Source organism: Chionomys nivalis, chromosome 7 (genome assembly GCF_950005125.1).
Source record: "Chionomys nivalis chromosome 7, mChiNiv1.1, whole genome shotgun sequence".
In the NCBI taxonomy this organism is placed as follows: Eukaryota; Metazoa; Chordata; class Mammalia; order Rodentia; family Cricetidae; genus Chionomys; species Chionomys nivalis.
In genome coordinates this window covers 81,955,942-81,983,762 of record NC_080092.1, presented here as the reverse complement: position 1 = coordinate 81,983,762, position 27,821 = coordinate 81,955,942, and the positions used below count along the sequence as shown (strand labels likewise).

The 27,821-nt window shown below is 51.0% G+C and overlaps 1 protein-coding gene across 1 annotated transcript; it reads left to right on the top strand.

Annotated features, from left to right (window-relative positions):
- Positions 1–42: 42 nt before the first annotated feature.
- On the top strand, positions 43–26,711 carry Mpp3 (MAGUK p55 scaffold protein 3). Its single transcript, XM_057774476.1, has 19 exons — positions 43–147; positions 1,181–1,302; positions 1,557–1,675; positions 1,870–1,947; positions 3,173–3,253; positions 3,500–3,637; positions 5,715–5,796; positions 7,928–8,013; positions 9,103–9,177; positions 12,364–12,560; positions 15,602–15,666; positions 17,186–17,206; positions 17,679–17,720; positions 18,622–18,786; positions 18,883–18,963; positions 20,872–20,965; positions 21,361–21,469; positions 23,882–24,004; positions 25,640–26,711. Exons 2-19 carry the CDS (start codon positions 1,278–1,280, stop codon positions 25,814–25,816), a joined length of 1,758 nt encoding a protein of 585 aa, XP_057630459.1. The 5' UTR covers positions 43–147; positions 1,181–1,277; the 3' UTR covers positions 25,817–26,711.
- The last annotated feature ends 1,110 nt before the right edge of the window (positions 26,712–27,821 follow it).

Below are 27,821 nucleotides of genomic sequence, written 5' to 3'. Positions count from 1 at the left end.
GCCCGCGCCGCGCCTCCGCCCGCGCGCGCTGCCCCGACCCCGCGCGCCGCGGCAGGGAGGGGCCGGCGGAGGCGGAGCCAGTGGCGGCCGAGGCTGGCGGCTCCCGCGCGGCTCCGGGTCACCGAGCCTAGATCCCGGCGCGGCGAGGTAAGAAGCGGCGCTAGGCACACAAGGGACCGGGTGCGCAGCGGGATGTGGCCCGGGGACCCGCCCCTCGAGTGCGCGACAGCCTCGCGGCCCACCCTCCCCAGCGGGGGGCTCAGTTCCCGGCCCGCGGTCCCCTTCGCTGCTCGGCGCTCGCGCATCCCGTGCGTCCGGCTTCTTCCCGCGCCGCTCCGCATCCCTTGATACCACCCGCCCAGTTCCCCCTGGGGTTTCTCCTCTCCAGGCTAGATGCACTCGCGATTTGTCCCCCAGATTCTTTCCGAAAGCTTCTGGAGTCGGGAGGGGGGTCGGGGGCGCAGCTGGAGGCCGCCGAGGGATGAGCCCGGCGTGGGGGCGGGGGCCGGGGGCCGGGGACTGGGTACCATTCTTCTGGCTTTCGATGTTGACTGGTGCTCTGCGCAGCGTGCTGGCTCTGCGTCTGCCGAATGAATGAATCATGAGTCCTTGTCCCTCTCTGAAGGAGGACTTTTTTGAGGTCCACGTGCTGCAGAGCACCTGGGGAGTGGGCCTCTTGAGATAGGGTACTTGCTTCCGGTACAGCGGAAACTCCACTCTCCCTTCATTTCCTCTCTGCCTTCATACTGGAGGCCCCTATGGATTGGGTTCTGGAGGAGGGTTGGGGAACGGGGGTTCTTGTAGGCCTTAACCAGGTACTTATTGAAAAGGGATGTTGCTGCAGGGAACTTGAGCAAACACTCTTTGAAGGTAGCAATAGAGAAGGCAGAGCTGTGGGCAAGAACACCCTGCACAAGGCAGGCAGGGGCTCTCGGCACTACCAAGGTCAGCCTGGAAGAAGGGATCTGAGTACCTATTCTGGATCAAAAGTTACTTAAGGACCCCCAGCCTCTGTTTCTTCTTCTGTAACATGGGAAGCATTGGTGTTCATCTTCAAGGTTTTATGCATAGTCAGAAAATATGTTTGGCATATTGGGGGCACTCAACAAACCTTGCTCTCTGCCCGCCCACCCCCCAAAGAAGTGACCGCTTTCTTCTCGTCTCTTCTGTCCTCACACAGGTCATAAGCAGATTCAGGTTATGTGTGTTCATTGCTGAGTGACTCCTACCCCGCCCCACAAACTGCAGGGACAGCTGGGGACCTGCCAGGCACAGGCATGCCAGTGCTGTCCGAAGACTCGGGTGAGTGTCCTCCACCTTGGTTGCATGTGCCAGGCCTCGCAGGACTGGGGGAAACGAGAAAGAACAATACACACAAAAAAAGGGGGACCAGTCCTGTGGTGTCACCTCTGGAAACTGCTGCCTGCCTACCCTGCAGACCTGAGCCTGCAGGGAGAAGGCTGCTGTCAAGGCAGGATGAGGGTGTTGTTGAGAGAGCTCTCAAGGACAGGAAGTCCCACTGTTTGTGGGTCTTGTTTTCCTCGCCTCTTCCTCAGGTTTGCATGAGACCCTGGCACTTCTGACCTCTCAGCTCAGGCCTGACTCCAACCACAGGGAGGAGATGGGCTTCTTGAGGGACGTCTTCAGTGAGAAGAGCCTCAGCTATCTGATGAAGGTAAGAGCCTGCTCGGCCTCCTTTCCCGTCCCCGGCCCAGGGGGGCTCTTCTCTGGGTCACTCCAGCCATTTCCCTGCACTGTGAAGGTTTTGAACTCACTAGACATGGCTTTCCGTATACACTGCTACGGAGGGGACCCTGTTTGTGGCCCTAGGTGTCACCCCAACCCTGGGTGCGGTGTGTATCTTTGCAGATTCACGAGAAACTCCGCTATTACGAGAGGCAGAGCCCTACCCCTGTCCTGCACAGTGCCATGGCCCTCGCGGAGGATGTAAGTCCAGACTTTCATGTTTTGGTTTAAGGTGAGGCAACACTCCAGACCCAGAAAATGTTCTTGCTCGCCTTGTAATCACTGCTTAGCTGGAGACATCAGAGGCTGGGAGCCTGAGGATGAAGAGGGAGGGGTCACTTCCTTTCCCCCCTTCTCCACCTCCTTTATCTTGCCCCCTCCCGTGTGTGTGTGTGTGTGTGTGTGTATACATACGTGTGTTCCTGGGGGACAAACCTAGATCTTTGTACATGCTAAGCAAGTTTTGTATGGCTGAGCTGTAGCTCTGTTCCTCCCTGAGCCTTCTGGCATCAAGGAGGGCCTTTTTAGCCGTAGCCTGAGCCAGGAGACATGCCGATTCCTGCTGACCGTGTGTTCTGGAGCAAGCCTGTTCCTTCAGCTGTAAAATGAGAGCCTTGGATCCTGTCAGTGCTCCCCACCTGTTCCTGGTGATATTAGTAGGTCAGATAGTGTCTCGTGTCTGGGCTTTGGGAGGCTGCCATAAAGTCTTGAATTCAAGGGACTTAACTGTGTGTGCCTCTGCTGACTAGCTCTGGTAGTATCTTGACTCAGGGACCTTAGTTCTTGTGGTTTTCGGTTTAGCTATGTGGGTTGTTAATGCAAACTGGATCCTACATAGATCACCTGATATCCAGCTAGTTAGCTGTTCTGTTTCCCAGAGAGCCTCAGGCCAGAAGATAGCCCTGTGGAGGACCGTGTAGTCTGTGACAGACACGGTGTGATCATTTGGAGTGGGTTACATCCTCGGCTCTGCATTGCCAACTTTGCCACTGTGTGACCTTACACAAGTCACCCGGCCTCTCGGCCCCAGTTTTCTTGTCCTTGGGATAGTCTAGTATCAAGGGCACAGACTGTCTGGCTGGATGAGGCTGGGTTTAAATCCTGGCTGTGCCACATTGAGCTCTGTGATCCTGGGCAAGACTTGTAATCTCTCCGGGCCTCAAGATTCTCATCCGTAAAGAGCAAAATTTAAGTGCTCATGGTGTCTGGTTTGTTGAGAAAATCCACAGAAAGCAACAGCGGCTAGCAGGTTTACGCTCTGCCCATGATGCCCCCACATCCTCCACCCGTCCTAGAGTGGCAGATCTGACATGTTTCTGGGTGCCGCAGTCATTTCTGAGAGGATCCTTGTGACTGAGGCCCAGGAAAGAGGGCTTTCCCCCCAGGGATTCCAGCAGACTCCCGCCGGGGCATCCGTCTCTTACAGGTGATGGAGGAGTTGCAGGCCGCCTCCGTGCACAGTGACGAGAAGGAGCTGCTGCAGCTGCTGTCCACCCCCCACCTCAGGGTAGTTATGCCGCAGTCCCTGCACGCCCACGCAGATGGGTCCCCTGGGACGTGGGGGTGGAGGGACTGCTGGGTCCTGAGATGGAGAGGGGGAGGCTTCTCTGTGAGGTGATCCTAAGTGATGTCCTGAGGAGGGAGACGTTTCTTGGGCAGAAGATCTCAGCCCCCTTTCCACCCCTGCCCAGTCAGGACCCCCCCAACCTTGTGAGGGCATAGTGCCAGCCCTTTTCCCTGGCTTTCCTGGCAGGCTGTGCTCATGGTACACGACACAGTTGCCCAGAAGAACTTTGATCCTGTTCTGCCCCCTCTGCCCGATAATATCGACGAGGAATTTGAGGAGGAGTCGGTGAAGATTGTTCGCTTGGTGAAAAACAAGGAGCCCCTGGTATGTACAGGCCCCCCACCCCACCCCATTCCTCTGCAGCTCACCCCGGCCTAGACAGCCAGGAAGGCACCGTCCGGAATTCACAGTGAATGGCATCCATGTTGCCAGGGTGACCGCTCTCCTCTGCAGCATCTTTGTGTGCAGGACACTCCTTTTCCTGAGTGGATGCAGTACCTCTCAATTTTGGCTAAGCCGTTTTTTGCAGTGCACGCCCTGAAGGGCTGTGTAGGGTGACTGTGGTCGCTTTGCTGAGAAATAGGAGTTCACAAACTCGGTCCAAGGTCCAAATGTAGCCTACAGCTTAATTTTACTGCCTGTTTTTTTTTTTTTTTTTTTAAAGCAAGATCATGCTTACTCATTTGTCATGAGAAGTTGAGTAATGACAGTGGAACCCCAGCCCCCCCTCGAAGCCCTAATATGTGTGCTCCGTCCTTTATAGACAGTCTGCTGACCCAGCTCTGTACAACTAGGTAGTGTGGGCACAGCCACATTCTCCTGGAGGCTGGCAGATAAATGCTGGTTTTGCCCCTGCTTTCAGCAGTGATGAACTGGGCAAAGAGTCGAGTTTGTTTATCAGATGAAAGGAGCTGGTGGGTGCCCAGAGAGCTTAGTACTTGCCTCAGAGAACCCCAGAACTGGCGTTATCTGGTTCCAGTTTTCCCCAGCTTACCTCTGACGGGTGAGCCATGTCTCCCAGCAGATGAAGATGTCCCCGTTGCCTCTGCTTCCTCACCTGTGCCATGGCACAGGTTCCGGTATCCTTCCTGTGCACTCTCAGAGCTGGGGGTGGAGGAGGTTCAGTGAGGACAATGTGCTGTGCAGTGGTGGGGACTTTACAGGTCAGGGAACAATGGCCTCGGGAGGTGTAATGGACAGCTCTGTAGTCAGCAGAACTCATTGTCTGTGCTTCTCATGACGACACGAACGCTGTGCTAACAAACGTGCAGTGTTTGCGTGGAAAGTCAGTAACACATGGCAGACATTTATTGGACACTTACTGTTTACCTGTCTCATGCGTTTCCTTATGGGATCCCCTCCACAACCCTCCGAGTTAAATGCTCTCCCCCATTCTAGAGGAAGCAGGCTCAGAGAACGCAGGGACTTCTTGGCCGAGGCCACATGATTTCTAGTTAATGGCTGAGCTGGCTATCTGGGCTCAGCTTCCACACACCCCATCTCTGTTCTGACATGGGCCTACTTACCTGGTACAGGAAATTAGGAGCTCATTAGTGCCTTTTTTATCCCAGAAATCATCCTGGTCCTGATGCTCTGGCAGGGGCATAATTGGTTCCTGTTGGCAACAGCAGAAGGCTCAGGAACACCGAGATTGGCTTGAGGCAGGTTGAGAATTTGCTAGCACATGCTGTCCTTGTTATTAAATGTCTTTGCGAGTGACAAGGGCTGTGATGAGACAGAGAAAACACTGGTGTTGGCATCATCAAAAGCTCCCCTTTCTACGAGGGTGACTTTGAAGATTCTTAGCTTCCCTGATACCCAGTCCTTCGTGTCTTATTTATTTATATAACAGTTCAAATTGCATTTATTTGTTTTGTGCATGTGTAGATGTGTGTGTGTGTGTGTTTGCACGTGCGCCACAGCACAAGTATAGAGATGAGAGGGCAACTTGTAGGAGTTGGTTCTCTTTCTGCTGGCGATTGAGACAGGCATGATGGGAGATACCTTTACTAGCTGAGCCATCTCTCTGGCTCTATTTAATTATTATTCTTTTTGAGGTAGAGTCTCAAATAGCTCGGGCTGGCTTCAAACTCATTGTGTAGCTGAGGATGACCTTGAACTCTTTATTCTCCACGTCCACCTCGGGAGTGTTTGGATTGCAGGCCTGTGTGCCGCCACACCCAACTCAAAAGGCCCAGTTCTTTGTGCAGAATGATCACTGTGCTTTGTAAGCTGCAAAGTGTGGCGTTTTCCTCATTCTTTTCTCCTGGTCTCGTGGTGTTCGCAGCCTTGGGAAGGTCCCCATGGTCCACTTTCGTGGCCTAGCAAGAGGAGGAATGAAGGAAGCAGTGCCAGCTGAAGTTGCCTTGCTGGAGCCTGCCTGTTCTTGTCTCTCATTCAGGGTGCCACTATCCGGAGAGATGAGCACTCAGGGGCCGTCGTGGTGGCCAGGATCATGCGAGGGGGCGCGGCGGATCGGAGCGGTGAGTGGACCTTGTGGAGTGAGGAGATGCCAGCCTGGCTGAGGTGGTGGCTCTCTATCTCCACCTCTAGGGTAACCTCTGCGGGGTGTGTTTCGCTTTGGGGATTGTGGATGGAATTCTCAAGGTCCCAAGGTCAATAGGAATTTAATTGATGCCTAAGAGGCTTGGAGTTCTCATGGGTGATCAGGAGACGGCTCGGGCACTTGGTGTAGGCAGAGATTAAAACAATGAAGTTTGGAGATGGGCTTAGTTGGAGATTTTTCGCTGGGGTGGGGATGGTCCTCGCCACCTCCAGTAACCTCACCACCTGTGACACTGCAGTGGACAGGAATGTGTTCGTGACCCAGATTAGTTTGGGTGGTAAACAGGTTGACAGTTATCAGTGCATGGGAAATCTGGTAGGCAGGCCTCTCAGTGTAGGGGGATGTTACCTTCCAGGTCTGGAAAACTGATTGGTGAGACAAGCACAACCCCAGAGCATATTGGTAACACAGAGGTCCTGATTCAGAAATCTGCACTCCTAATGGTGGCGGCTGCTGCTGGCCTAGTGCCCACTCAGAGCCACAGAGAGGCTAAATTACGTGTCAGGAGAGTTGTCATTAAAGTGGTGGCTATGTTCTGCGTGTGGTGGCGCTTGTACCTGTAACCTCAGCTGCTTGGGAGGTTCAGAAGGGATGATTCCTTGCATACAAGAGATCAAGATCAGCCTGGGCTACATTAAAAAAAAAAAAAACCGTTAAAGTAAATAAATAAGTAAATGAAGCTAGATTGAGTGAAGAGCTAAGTTGGTAGTAAGCTTGTCCAGAAAGCATGAAGCCGCGGGTTCCATCTGCATAAAAACAGGCACAGCGATGCACACCAGTAATCCCAGCATGCAGTAGGTAGAGGTAGAAGGATCGGAAGTTCAAAGTAGTTCTCTGTTACAGAGTGAGTTTGAAGTCAGCCTAGGCCACCTGCATCTCAAGATAGATGGATAGGTAGATAGATAGATACATACATACATACTTACATACCTATATAAATAGACACACAGATAAACGATAGGTAGGTAAGTAGATAAATACATACATCGATAAGTTCTGGTGCCTTTAAGTTTTCTCATTAAGACTTAAGATAGATATCCCCAGAGTCTGCAGTCCAGAAGAGTGAAGAGTTAATAATACTTTTAAGAAAGCAGAGCTAGTGGCTGCGGAGATGGCTTAGTTGGTAAAGTGCTTGCCACCCAAGCATGAAGCCCTGAGTTTGATCCCCAGCACCCGTGTAAAAACCCGAACGTAGTCTTGTACACTTGTAAGCCCGGTTCTAGGAAAGCGTTGAATCTGTGGTCCCAGGTCCCAGTGAACGCCCCTGTGTCAGAGAACACGGTGGGTGGTGCCTGAGGGAAGATAACGCTGTCCTCTGAACTCTACATGCCTGTGTGCACAAGTGTCCACACCTGTACACCTAAACACACACACTCTCTGTCTCTATCTAAGCAGAGCTGTGGCAGAAGAAAAACAGCTTCCTTCCTTCCTTCTTTTCTTCCTTCATTCCTTTTCTTTTCTTTTCTTTTCTCTTCCTTCCTTCCTCCCTTCCTCCTCCTCCTCCTCTTTCTTTCCCTCCCTCCCTCCCTCCAGCCCGCCCTCCCTCCCCCCTCCCTCCCCCCCTCCCTCCCTCCCTCCCTCCCTCCCTCCCTCCCTCCCTCCCTCCCTCCCTCCCTTCCTTTCTTTTGACAGGGTTTCTCTGTGTGTAGCCCTGTCTGTCTTGGAACTTGTTTTGTAGACCAGGCTGGCCTCAGACTCATAGGGATCCTCCTGCCTCTGTGTCCCAAGTGCCGGGATTAAGGGTGTGTGCCACTACCCCCTAAATACAGCTTTCTGTGCTGAAGTGCCTATGCATGCTTGGTAGCTCTGTCACTTCTTAGCAGTGTGGCTTTGTAGGGCTGTTGTATGTGCCTGGCTCCCAAATGTGCCTTGTACTCGGACACCTCCCCAGAGGAGGGTTTGAATTTGATACTGAGTACGTGTCTCTCTTCTCCAGCTTTAGACCTGAATCTGCCCTGCAGTAACTCCCCTAGTGCTCAGAGGCATGAAGCCCAGCATCAGGGCCACTGTTTTAGTGCCGAGCCAACCTCCATCCCTGTGTCTCCTAGGTCTGGTGCATGTCGGTGACGAGCTCCGGGAGGTGAACGGGATCGCTGTCCTGCACAAGCGTCCAGACGAGATCAGTCAGATTCTGGTCCGTGTAGCATGGCTGGGGGGAGGGGGGGGTTCTTCAGAGACCCAGCATGGGGGCTTCCCAGCCAGGACAGCCCCTGCCTCTGCTTCCCTGTTTGTGTGAGGATGGGGCAGACCGAATGGTTTCCAGTTGATCTGCCTCTCTCTCAGCTCTTCTCTTCGGCTTGGTCTTCCTCTTCACCCCAGCTCTGTTTTCTGAGGACCTTTCAAGTCTCGGGTTTATCCTAGTCTAACTAGCTTCCAGCCTCCTTTGCGCTAACATGGGAACAGAGAGGTTTTTCAACTCCTGCCTGTTATTATTAGCATGGAAGAAGGGTATCAAGTGAGAAGATTCGGGGGGATGAAAACAGTGTTGTCATCTGTTCTGGGGCTATCCTGTTCTTCCTCTCGGACTCTGACACTGAGGTGCAGGCCTCTGAAGGGAAGGAAACTGCCTAGAAAGGTGGGAACGGCCTGAGATGGGAGCCCTGCGGAGGAGTGGAACCAAGGAAGGAAGTACTAATCAGGCAGGACCTAGGATGATTTGACTGAAGTGGGTTATTAAAATAGCCCACGAGAGGCTGGAGAGACGGCTTAGTGATTAAGAGCACTGACTGCTCTTCCAGAGGACCCAGGATCAATTCCCAACACCGAAATGGCGGCTGATAACCATCTATAAACCCAGTGCCAGGGGATCTGATGCCCTCTTCTGGCCTCCACAGGCACCAGACATGCAAATGGTGTATAGACATACATGTAGATAAAACACTCACATACATAAAAAATAAATAGAATTTAAAATAACCCAAGAAGGGGAGGTCATGGGACCCCCGAGATCTGGCGCTTTGGGGACCTTGAGTCCTAATGAAAATCTCCAGTCTCTGTGTCCCATGTAAAGGGAGCGTTTTCGTTTCCTTACGTGCTCTATCCCGGGCAGTCCACATTAACTGCCTAGGCAGACACTTGATTCTTAATAGCAAATCCCACCCGGTCAGAGGAATGGAAGCTGTCAGTCTGTCTTTCATTCTGAACACTCACTTAGGAAGTGGGACCGGAACTCACTGAGCATCGGGTCTAGAAAACCATCGACCTCTGTTCCCTCTCCCTTTAGGCCCAGTCCCAGGGATCCATCACCCTCAAGATCATCCCTGCCACCCAGGAGGAAGACCGCTTCAAAGAGAGCAAGGTATGGGAGGTGGGCTCCCTGGGGCTTGCTCCGCTGAGGCAGGGTGGGTGTCTGAACCTTGCCAGGCTTTGGTCGCTGTACTCTGAACATCTTGTGCATCTGGCCCCATAACCTCTCTCCAGCCAAGGACTCCAGCCTAGGTGACTCATTGCACCCTGCTGTTTGGAAACAGGATTTTGCATGGTGTGCTAACAAAAGACAAGCTTACTGTAATTGAGTAGAAAATCTGGGCCACGGAGAGAAGGTGCTTAGGAACTGAATTCCGGATCAGTGAAGTTGCTGCTGTTAGCTTGGTTGTTCGCCGGGCCTACCTTTGCTCCTGACCTCTCTGCTGGAGGGTTTTTACTGTGGAAGGGGGATTGTCGAACAAATGGTTCACTGCTGTGTGGCAAGTGGTTCTGGAAGAGTCTGTAGCGCAAGAGGTATCTCAGGAGGCATTTCGGGTTGGGTGCTGGGGTTGGAGGGAGGTAAAGATGTTTAGAATTTCAGAGAGAAGGGTCAGATCAAGGCATCTGTTAGACAAAGGCCTGGAGGAGTCTGAGAGAAAGGGCAGTGTGGGAGGGCTTAAGGGGGCAGGTGGGAGGAGCATTGCTGGGGATATGGGTTCAGCTGTGAAGGACTCGGCACAATTCCTGCCTAGTTTGGGTGCTCCTGTAAGCAGACCCTGGCTGAAGGGTTTGAAGGCACACAGCTTATTTGGTGGGAAGTGACCCAGGCTATATGGGTAGGGAGCTGAGGGGAAGGGCAGGCAGTCCTACTGGAGAATTTGCTACCCAGAAGTCACCACCCACTGAGGGTTCCTGAAGCTTAATCCCAAAGGGCTTTGGGGATCAGAACATGCTGCTGTTCTCCCCGGCCAAGAACTGGGGAGATGTGTACATAACTCCCAGCAGGCACTGGGGCTTTGTTCTTTGTAGCTGCCAACTGCTAGATTAGAGAGGAGCAAACTCAGCAACTGCAGGATGTAAGTCCTCAGGCAAAGGGGTGCAGGTGTACCCTGAAGTCAGCTGGCGTGCACTACAGTGGTACAACCCTGGGGATGGGAGCCCAGCCCAGAGCCCAGGAGACAGCCCCACCGTGGGAAGAAGACCTGCTTCTCGGGTCTGTGGGGCCAGTGCCTCTCAGCACGGAAATCAGATGAGAACTAGCAGGGGTCAGTTTGCTCCTTTTACAATGTGGGTTTGGGGGCTTGAACTCAGGTCATCAGGTTTGGTGGCAAGTGCCTTTACCTGCTGAGCCATCTCGCCTGCCTTGGTGAGATGTTAAGGGCACTCTGATCACAAGGGTGTCTCCGAAAGCTCTCTGGACAGCCCAAGCTCTCTGGGCAGTGGTTCTCAACCTTCCTAAAGCTGCACCCCTTTAATACAGTTCCTTACGTGCGGTGACCCCCCCACCATTAAATTACTTTGTTGCTACTTCCTAACTGTAGTTTTGTTACTGTTATGAATTGTAAATCTCTGATATACAATCCCCACAGGGTCGAGACCCACAGGTTGAGAACCGCTGCCCTGGAGGACTTGGAATGGGTGAAGGTCAGAGGCAGGGAGGTGCAGAATGAGACTGTTTGGAAGCCCAGGTGGGAGAGTATTGAGGATGGCAGAGGGTATTGATTTGATTTCATGATGAATTTGGACTTGAAGTTCTTGGACGTGAGACAGAAAGGAGAAAAAAAAAAAGATGAGTTTTCATCAGGTGGTGAAGGAGCAGGCCAACCAGCCTTTCCACTCTGTGCTGAATGTTTGAAGGAAGGCTCAGGACAGCTTCTGGCCCAGCAGAGGTGCCAAGACATTATTGATGAAGGGCAGGTGATTGGGGACAGGTGATGTCTCCCCTGGCCTCTTGTTTTGCAGCCACTGAAGGACCTTGCCGTGGCTGTTTCTTCCTAGTGCTCTTGAATTAACTCCCAGGGCATAAATGACATTGACCCCAGTGTGGGGTCACACTGTGGACTTGATACAGGAGAAGAATGTGGTACCCTGTCCCTTAGCCCTGTCCTCTTAAATCTTTCTTTGTGACCTACTGCTCTGTCTGGACAGCCTCTCCCTGCACTATCGTGTCTGTATTTGGGTGAGGGTGTCTGTCTCTACCTCAGAGGCCCAGAAGGTTCTTACTGCTGTCTACTTTAATCTTTTGTTTTGGTCGCATGAGGGAATCTCACGCAGGCACGTCTGAAGATGACCCTGATCTCTTTCTTTTCTCTTTGCTGCTGTAATAATGTGACCGTGCAGTCTAGAACTAGAGTACTTGCCATAAATTCATAGCACTGGGTGACGAGGGAGCAAAGAGGTGGGAGGCTGCTCTGTGTCCTATCCCGCCTTTCCCAGGGAGGAGATTTGGCCAAATACATGGCAGACAAGGAAGGTGGGACTGTCGAGGCTGTGGGTGCCCGTTACAGACTTGGGAGTCGACCAAGTAGGTTTTGCTGACGTCTGGGTTCCTTCCTCTGAGAACCCCTGGGTCCTTCCTTGCATAGATGGCGCCTGACTTCATCAAGAGCAGGTCGTAGTAAAAGTAACAATGGTTGCACATTGTGTGTGTGTTTGTTTCGTGTCTCCAGGGTTAGTTGTTACTTAGTGTGGCTGAGGCTCTAAGCGTGGCGGATCAGGGCCACAGGGAAACATTTTGGTTAGAAAGAAAAAGTCAGATGTGGGACCTGTCTATATATTTTCTTTTTTTTCGTTTTCATTTTAATTAAGTAAGATTGTGTGTGTGTGTGCGTGCATGTGTGTGTGCGTGTGCGTGCATGTGTGTGTGATACCACAGTGCACACACAGAGGCCGGAGAACAACTTGTAGGTGTTATTTTTCTCTGGTGAAGAGAACTGGGGACTGGAACTCAGTTTGTCAGGTTGGCATGTGAAGCGCCTTTACCCACTGGCCCCTGTTTTCCGAGCCTGTTTGTTTGGTTTTGGTGTTGGTGCTGCTGGGGATGGAAGCAGTGTCTCCAAGGTGCTGGACAAGCACACTGTGCCACTGAGCCATTCCCCAGACAGGCGTTTTCCTATTACCTATGGATTTCTTGACTTAAATATTGTAAATGGATAAAGACCCCTAAGAAACAAAAGCAGGGTGTCTAACTAGCTTCCTACACTACAGACCACTATGTCTAACTATGAAGGGCCGCTGTCATTATGCGGCCTGTGCCCTTATATAGAAAGGTCCCCTCACTGCAGCCCTTGCCTTGCAGGTGTTCATGCGTGCCCTCTTCCACTATGACCCTCGGGAGGACCGTGCCATCCCCTGCCAGGAGGCAGGCCTGCCCTTCCAGCGGAGGCAGGTCCTGGAGGTGGTGAGCCAAGACGACCCCACCTGGTGGCAGGCCAAGAGAGTGGGAGACACTAACCTTCGAGCTGGCCTCATCCCGTCTAAGCAGTTCCAGGAGAGGTAGGTTTGGGGTGTTGCCGCCATGTGACTGATGGCCCAGGTACTCTGAAACCCAAACCCGCTGAGTCTCTGTCACCTCAGTCGTGGGGGAGCCTGCTGACAGAAATACAGTTTCCTTTGTGTCTGTGTCTGTTCTGGTCCCATAGCTAGTGGAAATGGCTGTTGGAGATTTCAATAAATGCAGGGACATTGGCTTTTCTTTTTCACTATTGGGAATCAAATCCAGGAACTGATGAGGCACGCGCTCTACTTGAGCTACAGGTCCAGCCTTCTGTTTCACTTTTCTGTTTAGAGACAGGGCCTCATTAAGTTGCCCGGGCTGGCCTTGAACTCATTCTTTAGCTCAGGATAGCCTTAACTTGCAGGCCTGCTTCAGCCTCCCTTCAGGCCTCACATCAGGACCAGCTAGAACATTTGAACTGAGTTAATGCATACAGTTGTCCGTTACTATACTCTAAATATACTTCTAGAACCTTCTGGATACCAAAATCAAAAGGTGCTTAAGGGCCTTGTCCAAAATTGTATTGTATTTGCATATGACCCCCTCCCCCCACACACATTGTCTTGGTGCTATGACTCTTCTCTGGATGATTTCGGATGCTACACTGTAGTGGTTTAAATAAGAACAATCCCCCTAGGCTCATGTTTGAATGCTTGGTTCCCGCTGGTGGAACTGTCTGGGAAGGATTAGGAGGTGTGGTCTTGTTGGAGGAGGTGTGTCACTGGGGCTGGGCTGTGAGGTTTCCAAAGCCCATATCATTGCCATTGCCAGTTAGTTTCCTCTGCTTTGTGCATGTGGGTTGTGGGCCCTCAGCACTGTTCCAGCACCATGCCCGCCTGCGTCCATGGTCCCCATCATGATGGTCATAAACTCCAGTCCTCTGGAACTGTGAGCCCCAAATTAAACTCTTTTCTAAGTTGTCTTGGTCATGGCCTCTTATCACAGCAATAAAGAAACTAAGGCAGCTATTAGGTGTAAGGGCCATGTGACAGGTTGGCACGCTGTATTCTGCAGGGACAAGGAGAAGAGAGTAAGTACACAGCCACTGTAGACTCAAGGGTTTTCCCCAAATGTTTTCAAGCTGCAGTGGGTTGAGTTTGCGGATATGGAGCTCACGCACACAGCACCGACGATACCTTATAACATGAACTAGCAGAGAGTGGATTGATGAACATTCAGAAGGGGGACTAGGAAGAGAAAATTACCCAGAGCCCTGTGCGTCCAAAGAGCACAGTTTGTCTCCCATCTGTGCTTTCTCTGTGTGTGTTGCACCCAGAGTTTCCCTTTTTTAACTTGCGAGTTTGACATTAGCATTTCCCGTGTTTGCATATTCCTTGTATATCATCTTAATGCTTATGTAATATTTCACGAGGAACGGTCACTTGGTTGTGAGCTGTATTTATTAGGATTGGTTTGGCTTGTGCTGTATATCTTTTAAAAATCATTTAATGTGTATGTGTGTGCCTGCATGTATGTTGTATGCACCGTGTGCGTGTAGTGGCTGGGGATGTGGACATCAGAAGAGGGCATTGGATCTCCTGGAGAACTGGAGTTACAGGTTGTTGTGAGCTGCCATGTGGGTGTTGGGAGTCAAACCTGGGTTCTCTGGAAGAGCAGCCACTGCTCTCAGCCATTGAGCCATCTCTACAGCCCCTTTGTCATTTTTAGTCATATATTATTGCTGCTGTTGTTACTATTGTTGTTAGTGTTAGTAGCATTGTTTTGAGGCTGGATCTTGCCCTATAGTACAGGCTGACCTTGAACTCATGACAGTCTTCCTATTTCAGCCTCTTGAGTGCAAGCCAGCATCCCTGGCAGTTGTGTTAGGCTTCTTAACCTCAGCTGTGAACCCTTGCTCTGCCCTGAAGGAACTCACAGTGCAGAGGAAAAACCAGACCTCCTTCCAACACACACTTTATGTAGGGGTGACAGGTGTGAGGGACGTTTTCTTTGTGATCTTATACCAGGATCATGAACCCTTGTCCAGGCATGCAGGGAAGGCTTCACGGAGGAAGGGTCGTGCCTGAGCACTGTCTGACTTCCCTGTGGCTGCCCCCTAAGGCGGGCTGCAGTTTTTCTCTGATGCAGGTTGCTATAGTGATCATGCACACAGAAGGTTTGCAGGTCTCACTGTCTTACAGGTGGGAGAGAGCCCTTACCTGCTTTGTTATTTTCGTTTATTTTATTTTTTTGCACGTGTGTATGCATGCACCCGTGCCCTCGTGTGTGCATATGTGGAGGCAGAGGTTAGTACCCAGTGTCTTCCTTGATTGTTCTCAGTTTAGTTTTTAAGACAGGGTCTCTGAACCTGTCCCGCTGATGTGACTAGTCTTGATGGCCAGCGAGCCTGCCTCCCCAGGACTGGTATTACAACCGTGTGTCACAGCCTCCAGCAGTTCTTTTGTTGATGCTGAGGCTCAAACTCGGTTCCTCCTGCTTGCAGGGCAGGCACTTGACCAGCATTCTCCCCAGACTCTTGCCTCTGAAATATGGAATCTAGATGCTGCAAGAGCCCTGCCATGATGCTTGACCCAAGGGAGACCTGGGTGATGGCCTGACACCTGTCTTGGATACTGCTGGGGAGGACCAGGCCCTCTAGTAGTGTATGTGGGGAATGTGATATCAGTGTCACTTCTGACCCATAGCTAGATCTTCCTGAGAGTTCTGCTGGTTTCCGTTTTCCTTGGGGATGGAGAGGCAGGGTAGGGGTGGAGAAGAACCTCCCTGCCTCAGGAATCAGCTGAGGTAGCATAACCAGCAATGATGACCCGGGCACCAGCTCGCATTCCTTCATGTGACTGTTTTGGGAAGGACAAACCTTTCACAGTCTGGGAGACTCATTTTCCCCCATTATAAACTAGACTAAGATCTGTGAAAGTGTCCCCTTCCCTACCCAGAGCTCCCTGTGAAGTAGGAGGTCCTTGGCATGCCCAGGTGTATCCAGCCGTGGAATTCAGGCCTTGGTTTCCCCAAGTTTCTAGAAAGTTCCCTTCAGCTAGTTCTCTAACCCAACTGATGGCGTCCACCCGTGTCCCTGCAGGCGGCTGAGCTACCGGAGAACGACAGGCACCCTGCCAAGCCCCCAGAGCTTCAAAAAGCCCCCCTGTGAGTAGAGTGGCGGAGGTGGGGTGCGGGAGGGGTGGAAGAAACTGACACTGAGTTAGAGGGAGGGTCATCAGAGGCCCTGTCTGAGCCTGCAGACCTCCAGAGGAAAGAGAAGGTGGGGAGAAGCATCGGGAGGGGAGGACAGCCATCCTAGAGAAGAACTTCTGTATTGGGGTCCATGGATATCCCTGGGGACATGTTAACACCATGCCAAGCTGGTATGCAAGCCTCTGTGGGTGTCTGTTTGGAAGACAGTGCCAAGCTCTCTTCAGCTGCCTAAGGAACACTTTGAACTTGAACATTAAAATTTGCTGATATGGAATGGGAATCGGGTGTCCACGCATGACCGTATGCATTGTAGGATTAGCTATGAATGTACCCCAATTGTAAAATTGCTTAAACCATTATGTTTTTTTGTGACTTTATTTATTTATTTTTTGTAACTCAATTTTGTGGTTCTTGAGTGTGAACTTTTAGATAATATTTTGTCTCAGCATCTCTTCAGTGCATGTACCCTCCCCCAAGCCCTGGGCCACTGATTGGATAACCCTGCTTGGTCCAGGACAGTGTGGCCCAGAGAAGCCAAGAAGTTGCACACCCTTGCTAAGTGTCCTTGCAACCTCTGTGATAGCGTTGGGAGGTTCAAACAGAAAATCCCATTAGTTCTGAATTTGAGATAGACACCAATTGCTGTCTAGTGCGTCCCATGGAAGCATGCTAAGAACTTCTCTGTGGTTGAGACAGCTTTAGCTTGTTGGCTGGCATTTGTTGGAAATTCTCTGTGCAGCTTGCCCTGAAAACAGGCTTGCCTACCGCCTTGTAATTTTGAAGAATTATTGTTTGGTTGTGGCAGGTCCAATCCCAGGGCCTCATCCGCACAAGGCAGGTGCTGTACTGCAGAACCGTTCCCCCTCCCCTGCCTCTGGTCACAGTGGCCCTGTGAAGTGGGTGGGATGGCAGCCTCACTCCCTGAATGGATGCATGGAGAGTCATAAGGTTCCACGTGGGTTTTAGAGGTCTTTTGGGGAGGGCTTGGATTAGAGTCCCTCACAAAGAGGGACTCTCCCCAAATCTACCCTCTGTTGCTGGTGGCTCCTACTGAGTGAGGGGGGCCTGTTCAGGTACCTGCATTTTCCTAGCAGGCCTTAGACTCTTGGAAAGGGGGGGACCGGGTTCCGTTCCTACCGTGGGACCTCAGAAGGAGTCACTCCGTCAGCCATTGCCAGTGGCCGCATTTCCAGGCAGGGGGGGAATCTGCTGAGTATGCCGGCCAGGAGGCTGCTTCCCCGGGCCACACACTAACTTCCTCCGGCTGCTGATGAGCCGCACACAAGAAGACTAATTAGCAGGGCTGGGGTTTAATAACACACCACCGTTCAGATCATAGGCTTGTTGGAGCAAGGAAACGGGGCATATGGAGTTCTCCTCAGGCTGCCGAGGCTGTAGCTGCCTCTCAGCCGCAGGGCTTCCTGCTTCCCTGCACTAACGCTGTCCCATCTGTCTTTTATGCAAACTGCAGATGATCAGCCTTGTGACGAAGGTAGGCCTGGTGTTTGTCCCCGTGCACATCAGTGAGGCCCCTTTTCTGGGGCCCCTCTGGGGCTGAGGGCGCTGGTTTTCCTCCCCGCACCTGGGTACCTTTGCCCAGATGCGCGGGTTGGGAACAGGCTTCAAAGCCTTAGGACCCCCTCCCCATGTGTCTGGCATTAAAGGATGATACTGTGACCTCAGTGCTAGGTAAGAGAAGAAACAGGAAGGCAGGGCAGGGGGTGAGGCCTCCCATCTTATTCCTGTGTCTCATCTGGGCTCACAAAGACGGGGAGGGGGCTTCCTGGCCCAGAATCCCCGCCAAGGGCTGGAAACAGAAGAGCTGGTCCCAAGCCACAAAGGTCTTTTCTAGACCTTCCCCCATCACTATCACGGAGGGCTCTGCCTGACTACCTAGGGGCTGGGTCCCTGTGGGTTTGAGGATGTATCCAGTGTGTCTTACCCCCTCTCTGTTTGGTTTCTAGAGACCTGTGACTGTGAAGGGTACCCCAAAGGGCACTATGTGGGTGAGTTGCTCCCCTGGAAACCCTCCAAGCCCAGGCCCAGGCTCCCCCAGGAACCTGACAGGAGCTGCTGAGCCTGGGGGACCCTCATCTCATTGCCAAGAATCAGTCAGCAGAAGGCGGTGCCCACTCAGGCCCAGGGCCCGCCCAGCTGCAGAACTGGAGAGAGACACAGAGCCCTACGCTGTCACTAATTTTTATCTTCATCGTTGTGATTGGAGTTTATTCAGTGTGGGCCTCACCACCACACACAGCGAAGGGGTTTTGTTTTCCCCAGGGTCCCCTCAAAGGTCATAGAAGACGGGCAGATGTCTCCCGGTGTTTGTTCAGATGTGATTTCAGACTCACAGGACTAGGCAGAGATTTTTAGCTCTCCGAGCCTTTCTCATTTCTTTTGCTGCCGCCTGTCACGTGAGAGTTAATGTACACATCCTGTCGCTGTACCCCCGAGCCCCTCAGTGTGTATTTTCTATGGACAGGACATCCTATGACCCGACTTCAGGATAGTGATCAAATCTTGGACATTTCCTCTGCATACAATTCTATTGTCTTATATGCTGTTATTAAAATGTCACCAGTTATCCCAATAATGTCCTTTATTTCCCCTGGTCTGGGATCCAATCTAGACCCATCCACTGCCTTTGAACATCAGAGTTCCCATTTTACAGATAAGGAAATTGAGGCTCAGAGAAATGAAGCAACGTATTAATCCAAGGTCAGTCACACAGCAAGGAAAACAGTGACCTTGAGCTCCAGTCTTTGGGTGTGGGGGTCACCTGTGTGGCCAGCGCAGGAGGCTGGGCAGCCAGGCGCCCAGCCTTACCTCCATACTTGGCTCCCTGTAGAAGGCCTTTATTGGGGAATCTCAGAACCAATGCCACCTTGTCCTTTTTCCCTCCTCAAGCTGGTCTTCGGAGAAGCTTCCGGCTAGGCTGCAGGGAGCGGCTGGGTGGCTCACAAGAGGCAAAGGTGGCTGCAGGAGCCGAGTCTCAGGAGCTGCTGACCTATGAGGAGGTGGCCAGGTACCAACAGCAGCCTGGGGAGCGGCCCCGCCTGGTGGTTCTGATTGGTAGGTGATATCCTGAGTTTCCAGGTGGGCTGGCTTCCTCAGGCGTGGTGAGGAAGGAGTTCTGTAGGGACTGAGGCAACCTTCCCTTTGTTCCAGGGTCTCTGGGAGCCCAACTGCATGAGCTGAAGCAAAGGGTGGTGGCCGAGGACCCCCAGCACTTTGGTGTCGCAGTTCCACGTAAGAGGGCTTGTGTGTGTGTGTGTGCACGCGCACATGAGTGAGTGCGTACGTGCATGTGTGCACGCATGCCCATGAATGCTTTCCAGGGACTGAATTCTTCATACTCATCTCAACCTTTTTGGTACTTTGGGTGTGAGCACCCACCAGACATTGCCTGTTATATAACATATATATGTTATATACATATGGGGGGACCTCGGAATGATGGGAAGAGTCTCGTTCTCGGGTGACAGCTGCAGCATCACCTGCCTAGTGTCTGACTGGGAAGGGGAGTGAGTCCAGAGCATACTGGCTACCATGAAGCCAAGAGCTGGTGAGGTGGAGGTACTGCCAAACATTCCACTGAGAGGGGAGATATTGCTGTAGTTGGATGGTAATTGGCGAGGTGGCTGGGCACACTCCTGGGTGTTGTCAGTGGTTCTAATCCCGAAGGCAGTGGGTTGCCTGGTTGTAGGTGTGGGTCCTGGTTCTAGAGGAGGAGAAGAGAATGAGAACCAGGTCCTAAGCCCTTACATGTAGGAACTAGGCTTCTCGCTATCAGTACCCTAGAGAAGAGGTATATAATGCCATACTAAGGAGGAGAAGCCTCAAGGCTCGGGGAGGTTAGGTAACTAGCATAGCATCACACAGGGGAAGGGGGTGGAGCTAGGCTTGGAGCCCAGGTCATTGCTAAGTGGGTGGCTATATGGCCGCTTCCCATGCTCCCCCATGTCCTGTTTCTCTAAGTGCCTTTCCTCATTCTCTGGCCTCCTGGCCCTGGAGGGATGCAGTGTGGATGTCTGGTCACCATGGGGAGGGAATATTGTAGGACAGGAATGATCTTTTCCAGAATGTTTTGGGGAGGGATAACTATAGAGACTTCCTTAGACAGCATTGTTCTTCCTGATCCCAAGGCCAACAGCCAAGCCCATGTCCAACAGCCAAGCCCACAGCCATCAGAATCATCTAGAACATTGTCCAAAGTAGAAGAGACTTAGGGGAGGTGGTGGGTCTGTGGAGGCCACTCTGGAAGCACAGCTCTGAGGACTTTCGGAAGCGGCCTTTAAGTCTCAGGTGGATGAAGCAGGAGGATGTCAGGAGTTCATCACACACGCACTTCTGTTCCTGCGAAGCCTATATTCAGAATTCAGGTCTGCCTGTTTCTGGGCACCCACAGCAAGGTGAAGTCAGGCAAGGCTTCCCAGAGGTGGTGACTTTTATATTGAATGTTGAAGTATAAATAGAAGTTTTCTGAGCGGAGAAGAGAAGAAGCGTTTGCTGTACAGAGGAAGGAGCCTGTGCCGAGGGTTGACGGTGTGACCCAAGGCAGCTGTGCTAAGGACTGGGAACATTAGTGTAGCCAGTGAGGCAGGAGAGGGAGCTAGCTGCATTGGAGGTTGGGCAGATCATGAGGGGGCTCGTGGGCTCCTGAAGATGCTTAACATCGAATCAGCAGATAAAGGTCTGAAGACAGTGATGTGGGAAGGGGCCCTTAGCAGCTCTTTGGGGGATTGCCCTGATGCCACCTAGAAGCAGAGTATCCTCAAGGCTGGATAACTGTCTTCCCAGTTCCCCTGTCTTCTGGACATCCTCAAGGCTGGATAACTGTCTTCCCAGTTCCCCTGTCTTCTGGGCATCCTCAAGGCTGGGTAACTGTCTTCTCAGTTCCTCTGTCTTCTGGAAAAGCTCGGTATTGCCCCTCACATCATCCTTCTCTACATCGTGAATTTGAGGCCAGTCTGGGTTATGTGAGATCCTGTCTGTAAAAGGAGGGGCGCTCCTTTGGCCTGGATGGAAGACTTGTGCACTTTGAAGACACTTGATGAATGGAAGTGGCTGGTTCTTGCAGAGATCAGTGATGAGCTCTGGGGCAGGGGCGCAGGCTTGCTGATCTTCTTGGCCCAGCAATTCTTCTTTCTTTAAAAGACACCACCAGACCCCGGAAGAGCCATGAGAAGGAAGGGGTGGAGTATCACTTTGTCTCCAAGCAAGTGTTCGAGGCTGACTTGCATCATAACAAGTATGTTGCTTCATGAGCCAGTGGGCCCTCTGGTCCGTGTGTCTCTGTGATCATCCGATTTTATATCAGTATTTGACCCCGTGGGTGGGCTTTTGGAAGGATGGGGGGGGAAGCAAGAAGTGGGAGAGATGTCTTATTGGAAAGTCTGCTTTGTCTGTCTGTCTTCCTTTTTCCTTTCCTTTCCTTTCCTTTCCTTTCCTTTCCTTTCCTTTCCTTTCCTTTCCTTCCTTCCTTCCTTCTCTCTCTCTCTCTCTCTCTCTCTCTCTCTCTCTCTCTCTCTCTTTCTCTCCTTCCTTCCTTCCTTTCTTCCTTTCTTTCTTCTTTTGTGTCTGTGTGTGTGTGTGAAATTTGGGTTGCTCAGAAACTGAAGTCTTTCCCCTTTGATGATGTTTTAGGTTCCTGGAACACGGTGAATATAAGGAGAACCTCTATGGGACCAGCCTGGAGGCCATTCAGGCTGTTATGGCCAAAAACAAAGTTTGCTTGGTGGATGTAGAACCAGAAGTGAGTTCGTGGGCCATCTGGGCATGCGAGTCTATGGAACTTGTAACCCAGGGTGGCTATCCATTCTATAGAACTCTTTAGAACAGTCTAAGGACGGTTTAGCTCAGAACACTGATGTTAGGCGTGCTTGACCCTCTTCTTGAGAATTGGATGAAATCTTTTTTAGCCCCAAACATGGCCTGCTACTGTCAAGTACAGGATTAATTTGAGGGAGCTCAGGAACCCTCTGAGTAGCTCAGATATCCAGGACAGTAACCCTTACATGGAGCAAATCATGCAGTAGACTGACTATAGCTATGGTGGCACACGCCTGTAGTCCCAGAACTTGGGAGGCTGAGGCAAGATGATGGTGAGTTTAAGATAAGCCTGGGCTACACACTAAGTACTTGTCTGAAAAGGGGTGGGAGTGGGTTGGTATCTCACGCTCGCTGGTCTTCCACAGGACCTGAGTTCAATTCCTAGAACCCATGTGAAGTGACTGATAACAGCCTGCAACTCCAGTTCCAGGGGATCTGATGCCCTCTCTGGACTCTGCCGGCATTGCATTGGCAAATGCACGTTAGCCACACGCAGGAGCGCACATACATGTTTAAGTCCCTGGCTCTACTTGGCCAATTTTAACAGGGCAGAAAACTGTTAGTGTGTATACCCAGGCCACGCTGTTGCTCCTCTCCTTCCTTGCCAGTCTTCTGCCTCTGCAATGGGAACAAGTATATGTAGTGGAGGAGAGGCCCCGAGGGAAGAGTTGGGGAGCAGCCTAACCTGCACAGACCTTCAGAGCCTGTCCCGGCTCCCTGCGGCTGGACATCTGCAGGCTCTGCAGGCATCTGGACGTCTTCTTAACCTTGTCTTTCAGAAAAACTCCCTCACTTTGAACTCAGCATATGGATTTTTTTTCCCCTACTACAGGAGCAGAGTTTTGATGTTATAGTATAGAGTGTGCGCTTTATTTTACCGGAGTCGCCTTGAAACATATTTCTAAAAGCACAGCTTGCCCGGAAGGGGACGACTCACTTATTTGCGCTCACCATGAGTTGGTAGTTAATGCCTAGAGGCTGGAGAGATGGCTCAGCGCCTAAGAACACACACTGCTCTTGCAGGAGGCCAGAGCTCAGTTCCCAGCTTTCACGCTGGGTGCCTCACAGCTGCCTGTAATTCTAGCTCCAGGGGATCCATCACCTCCTTGGGCCTCTTCGGATACCTGCACTCATGCAGGTATAAGTGTGTGTGCTTTTACAAAGGTTCACTTCTTGGCGCCACATGGTAGCTCACAAACTGTCTGTAACTTCAATCCTAGGGACTCCAACCTGTCTTTGGGCCTCCAAGGGCACCAGGCACACACAGGCAAAACATTCATCCACATAAAAATAAACCGTTTTAAAACTATCAAAATACAAATGTCAAAGATTTGTTTTAAATCCTCATCTTATTTTTATGTGTGTGAGTGTTTTGCCTGCTGCTGTATCTGTGCACTACGTGTATACGGTGCCCGAGGAGACCAGATGAAGACATTGGATCTCTTGGAACTGCAGTTATAGACAGTTGTGAGACACCAGGTGGGTGCTGGAAATTGAAACTGGGTCCCCTGGAAGAGCAGGTCAGTCAGTGCTTTTCAGTGCTGAGTTATTGCTCCAGCTCCTCCAAGATTTTCGGGTTTTTCTTCAAGACAGGGTTTATTTCTCTGTACACAAAGAAGCTGCATACAACACTGACCGTCCTGCCTTTGTAGACCAGGCTGGTCTAGAACCCAGAGATCCTCTTGTCTCTGCCTCCCGAGTGCTGGGATTAAAGGTGTGCACCACCATGCCCAGCTTCTGAAATATTTTTTGAAACATGGTTTTATTGATTTTTGTGTGTATGTAGATAGTGTGTAGAAATTTAATCTCGGTGTGGACAAATGGAGGCCTTTACCCTGTGCAGAAGATGCACTCTGCTAGCAGTACAGTTTGCGTGTGGGAAAACAGAAATCTGTCCTTGCTCCCAGTGACCCCATAGATCGTCACTTCCTTTACTCTGCAAACCTTTGCTGCTTTGAGTATCGGAAGGTGGCCCGTGGAACAGCCCAGTCGCACACAGTGTAGTTAGATTGACGGTGGAGACTAAAACCTATGCATGCTGAGCCTTGAACCCTTGGCTCAGCTATGGGCTGATCCGAAAGAGCCCGAGGAGGTTGCCTGGGTTGGAGAGTCGCAGCGAAGAGAGAATCTCTGTTCTCAAGTAGCCTGTCTGGACCAGGGGAGTTCAGTGTCAAAGTAAAGGATCAGAGACTGCGGCTAGTCTGCCCAGTAGAAGTCCATCGTCTCGGGACTGACCACCAGGACCCTTGAGGATGAAAGCCCAGGAGGACTGAGCTTCCAGAATGTATGTGTTGCAAAAAGCATATTATCTTCTGGAATTTTTTTTTTTTTTTAGGCACTAAGACACCTGAGGACCCCTGAGTTTAAACCCTATATTATATTTGTAAAACCTGCAATTCAGGAGAAAAGGAAGACGCCGCCTGTGTCTCCAGATTCTGAGGGCACAGCAGCTCGGCTTGTAAGTTTCAAGTTGATCGTGTCTCCTTTCAAGGGAGGGACTGCACCTAGCTGACTGTGGGTCCTCTGAGGAAGAGGGACAGAGGGCATGTTTTCCTCATAAGGCTGTCATTAAGATCCCTTTTACAAGACTAAGAAAAGATGGTCATGTAGCTGGAAGGCTCAGGGTGGGTGGGGACCATGCCTTCTAATTTAAGAAGGACGTCTTTGCCTGGACTCACCACCCTCTACGACCTAATGCCAACATCCTCTCCTAACAGGGAACCCATAACTGTCAGGAATCCTGTGTGAGTGTGACAGACCACACTCAGCTGTTGGATTTCTGAGTCAAACCCAAATGTTGCATGTGTATGTGGTGTGTATATACAGGTCATTGTGCAGGATGTGTGTGTGTGTGCATGTACACCAGTGTGAATAGGGAGATCAGAGGTCAGCTTTAGGTGTCTTTCCTCACGAGTTGTCACCTTGGTTTTCATTGGTTTTGTGCTACGAGTGTGCATGCGTGCGTGCGCGCTTGCTTGCTTGCTTGCTTGCAGCAGTGGGTGAGGCAGGACTGAAGGTCCAGGGGCTGTGTGGAGACACTGCAGAGGGCTTCTCAGTATACGAATAGCCCTGAAAGAGAGAAGAAAGGATTGCAAAACACTTCCCTGAGGAACCTAAGTTTTTTCCTCTTGGAAGATATAAGAAGAAATGAGCTCAGTATTTTCTTAGGTTTCCAGCATTTAAAAAAATGTCTGGGCCTTCATCACTCATCCCTGAAATCACTGATGCTGCAGAAAAGTAGGAACTGATGACGGGGGGGGGGCATATTTTGGAAATAGGTCTCCATGGGGGAGGCCAGAATCCCACCTTCCCATATGGCATTGTGAAAACAGGTCCCTAGAAACAGAGAGGGCAACAGAGGACTGCAGAGGGACAGAAAGGGGCATCGGTGAAGCCACTCAGGTAGATCTGCCACTTTCTCCACAAACCAGGCTCGTAGTCTGGGCTACACGATTGAAATTCCAATTTCTAGGGACTCTGCATGAAGCCCCACCAGACTGGGGAAAGCAGAGTTTTTGTGTAGATCTTAATGCGAGGTGTTGGGAAGGAAGCGAAGTGCCCTAGGAGATATGGGGTATTTTAGCGGAGTTGTCCCAAGGCTCTCCTAGGTCATCCTCCCTTCGCTATCCTAACCCAGCCCTGGTGTAAAACACACAATCAGTTCTCTGCTACTAGTCAATAGAACTCCGCTATTTTTTGGAGACAGGGTCTTGCTTTGCAGCCCAGGCTGGATCCCCTTGCCTTAGCCTCCCAAGTACTGGGATTGCTGGTGTGTACTATCACATCCAGCTTCACACTCTTTGGAAACATTTGGGGCCAGGAACATGAACTTGACTTTTATACACAGATATAATAAGGTATCCCGAAACAATGGTTCTCAGTTCAGAGGTCCTCAGGGGATATTTTGTGAGTGAGTGATTGTGTCTGCTGCCCACTGATTTCCTTCTGTGTGATACACTGTTACTACACTCTGGTCTCACGCTCACAGTTAAGGTTATCTACAGGACACAGGGATCCATCCGACACAATAAATAAATGCAGGTTCCGATGGGGGCGTGTTCCCCCAGGCCCCATACTGTCCCTTTCCTTGCAGGATGAACAGCAGCAAGAGATGGCCGCCTCTGCTGCCTTCATTGATCAGCACTATGGGCACCTGATTGACGCTGTGCTCGTGAGGGAGGACCTGCAGGGCATCTGCAGCCAGCTCAGAGCGGTCCTAGAGAAGCTGAGCAAGGACACTTACTGGGTACCCATTGATTGGGTGAGGTAACTTCACCCCATAGCATCCCGTCTGGCCGGACCTTGAAGACCGCATTGTCTAGCCTCCCTCATGTGTTGTCAAGTACAGAGAGGGGCAGGACTTCCCACAGACTGTCGTTACTGAGTATTAGTGGGAAGCCTTGTTTGGCATCGGCAGGATTTCCCACAAATGGTCGTCCCTTGGTATTAGTGGGAAGCCTTGTTTGGTGTTGGATTTTTGTCTGTCTTTTTGCACTGCTCCCCTTCACGAGTTGAGTTGAAAGGGGCAGTTCATAGAATAACATGTCATCCATTAAAAATCTCGTAGGCAAGTTGGCCTTGATCCTTTGTACCAAAGCTATGTAGCCACTGTCTTTTGGGGGTGGTGGTGGTGATGGTGAATTTATATAGTGATTCACAGTGATGATTCAGCTTTATAAATACGACACTTCTCTGGCCCAACTTTGTTGGGAATTGTTTTCCCCAAGGGGATCTTCTGTGCACATGACTGTCTTGCAGCACTGAAATATTACTTAAATTTTTTTTTGGTAGTGCTTGCCTGGTGGTAGAGAAATTGGTTCCCTGCCTTTCCACATAGTTCGTATACGTGATGTTTTTCCTGCAAGACAGAGGCACACGTAACAGTCCACATGGCCCATTAGTCGGTTCTACCATGCAGCAGTGCCTTCGGGGACTCTTGAGGAATGTCAGGCTGCCTGTCCCCTTTCTGAATACCCCCACGCCCCTGAAATGAGTCCTTGCTGTGTTTGATTTGTCCTGTAATATCAGCTCTCTGTCATTATGCCTTGGTCCTAGGCTTTCTGTTTTCAGTTTGGGGTTCCTGTTGTGCTAGATTGTGGGGAATCAGATGACTTCCATCTGTCAAAGCTGTCTCAGCCACAATAAATCAGTCCTGTCTAAAAGTGTGTAGACTCAAAGTGTGGGTCTGTCGTGTTGTCCCTAAGCAGCAGCGATTTCTGAAGGGATTGTGACAGGTCATGGCTACTCCGAGAGTTTTACTTCTGATGAGCCGCCAGCATATGTAAATTTGTAAATACACCAGGCCGACAATGTAGCAATGTTACCATTCCCATTTTACAACTGAGAGAAAAGTGAGACTTAGAAACTTTAAATCGTGTGTCCAAGTTCATACACCTGAAAAACAGTCCAAGGCTCAGGAGGTTTGTCCATCCATAAAAAGTGCTTACCTGCAAGTTTAATGACTTGAGTTCAAATCCCCAGAACCCATTTGTAGTGTGTTTTCATAACCACGGCAGTTTAGTCAGGAGATCGGAAGTGGAAACAGGAGAATCTCTGGAAACTTTTGAACTGGCTAGTCTGCACTGACACATGTGTACACACATACACATTGTGCACCTACACACATGAACATGCATAATGGTATGACTGTATATATTTGAGCCTCAAAATTCTTCACACAAGCTATGATCCTTAACCATGATGCTATACCGCCTTATGCTTTTGTGCTTTCTCTAACGGGGGCTCCCTAATGAAATGACTGACTTGTGAAAAGTATATTCATAGATGAACAGTGTGGAGTTTGCTTGCATCTTCTAGGACCAGAAAAAGGATGCCGTTTGTACACATGCAAGATACCTTATCCCTGAAACAGGCGAGGCTGACGGCAAAGCACCAGGCAGGCTGTTTGCTGACTTCCTTGCATGAGAACTCTTGCAGCTCTTTGACTTATCTCAGGCCACCCACCAACCAGGATCTCATTTTGTAGGACTTCCCAGCCAAGGGCGGGTCCTTCTTACTGGATTTGTAGCCAGTGAAACAGCGACTTAACTGTTTCCCAGAAATCCAGGCGTGGCGGCGGGGGGGAGGGGGGGGCTGCCTCATGAAGGGTGATGGAGAACTGGATCTTGAGTCCACTCCCAGGGAGATGACACCGCAGGAAGAGCTCATTCCTGGCCATTTCACATCTGCAGCATGGTGGCGACCTTGCCTGGTTACAGGCAGCTCGATGTGAGGGACTTGCCCTCTGGTATTGGGCACCTGGTGACTTTTTTAAA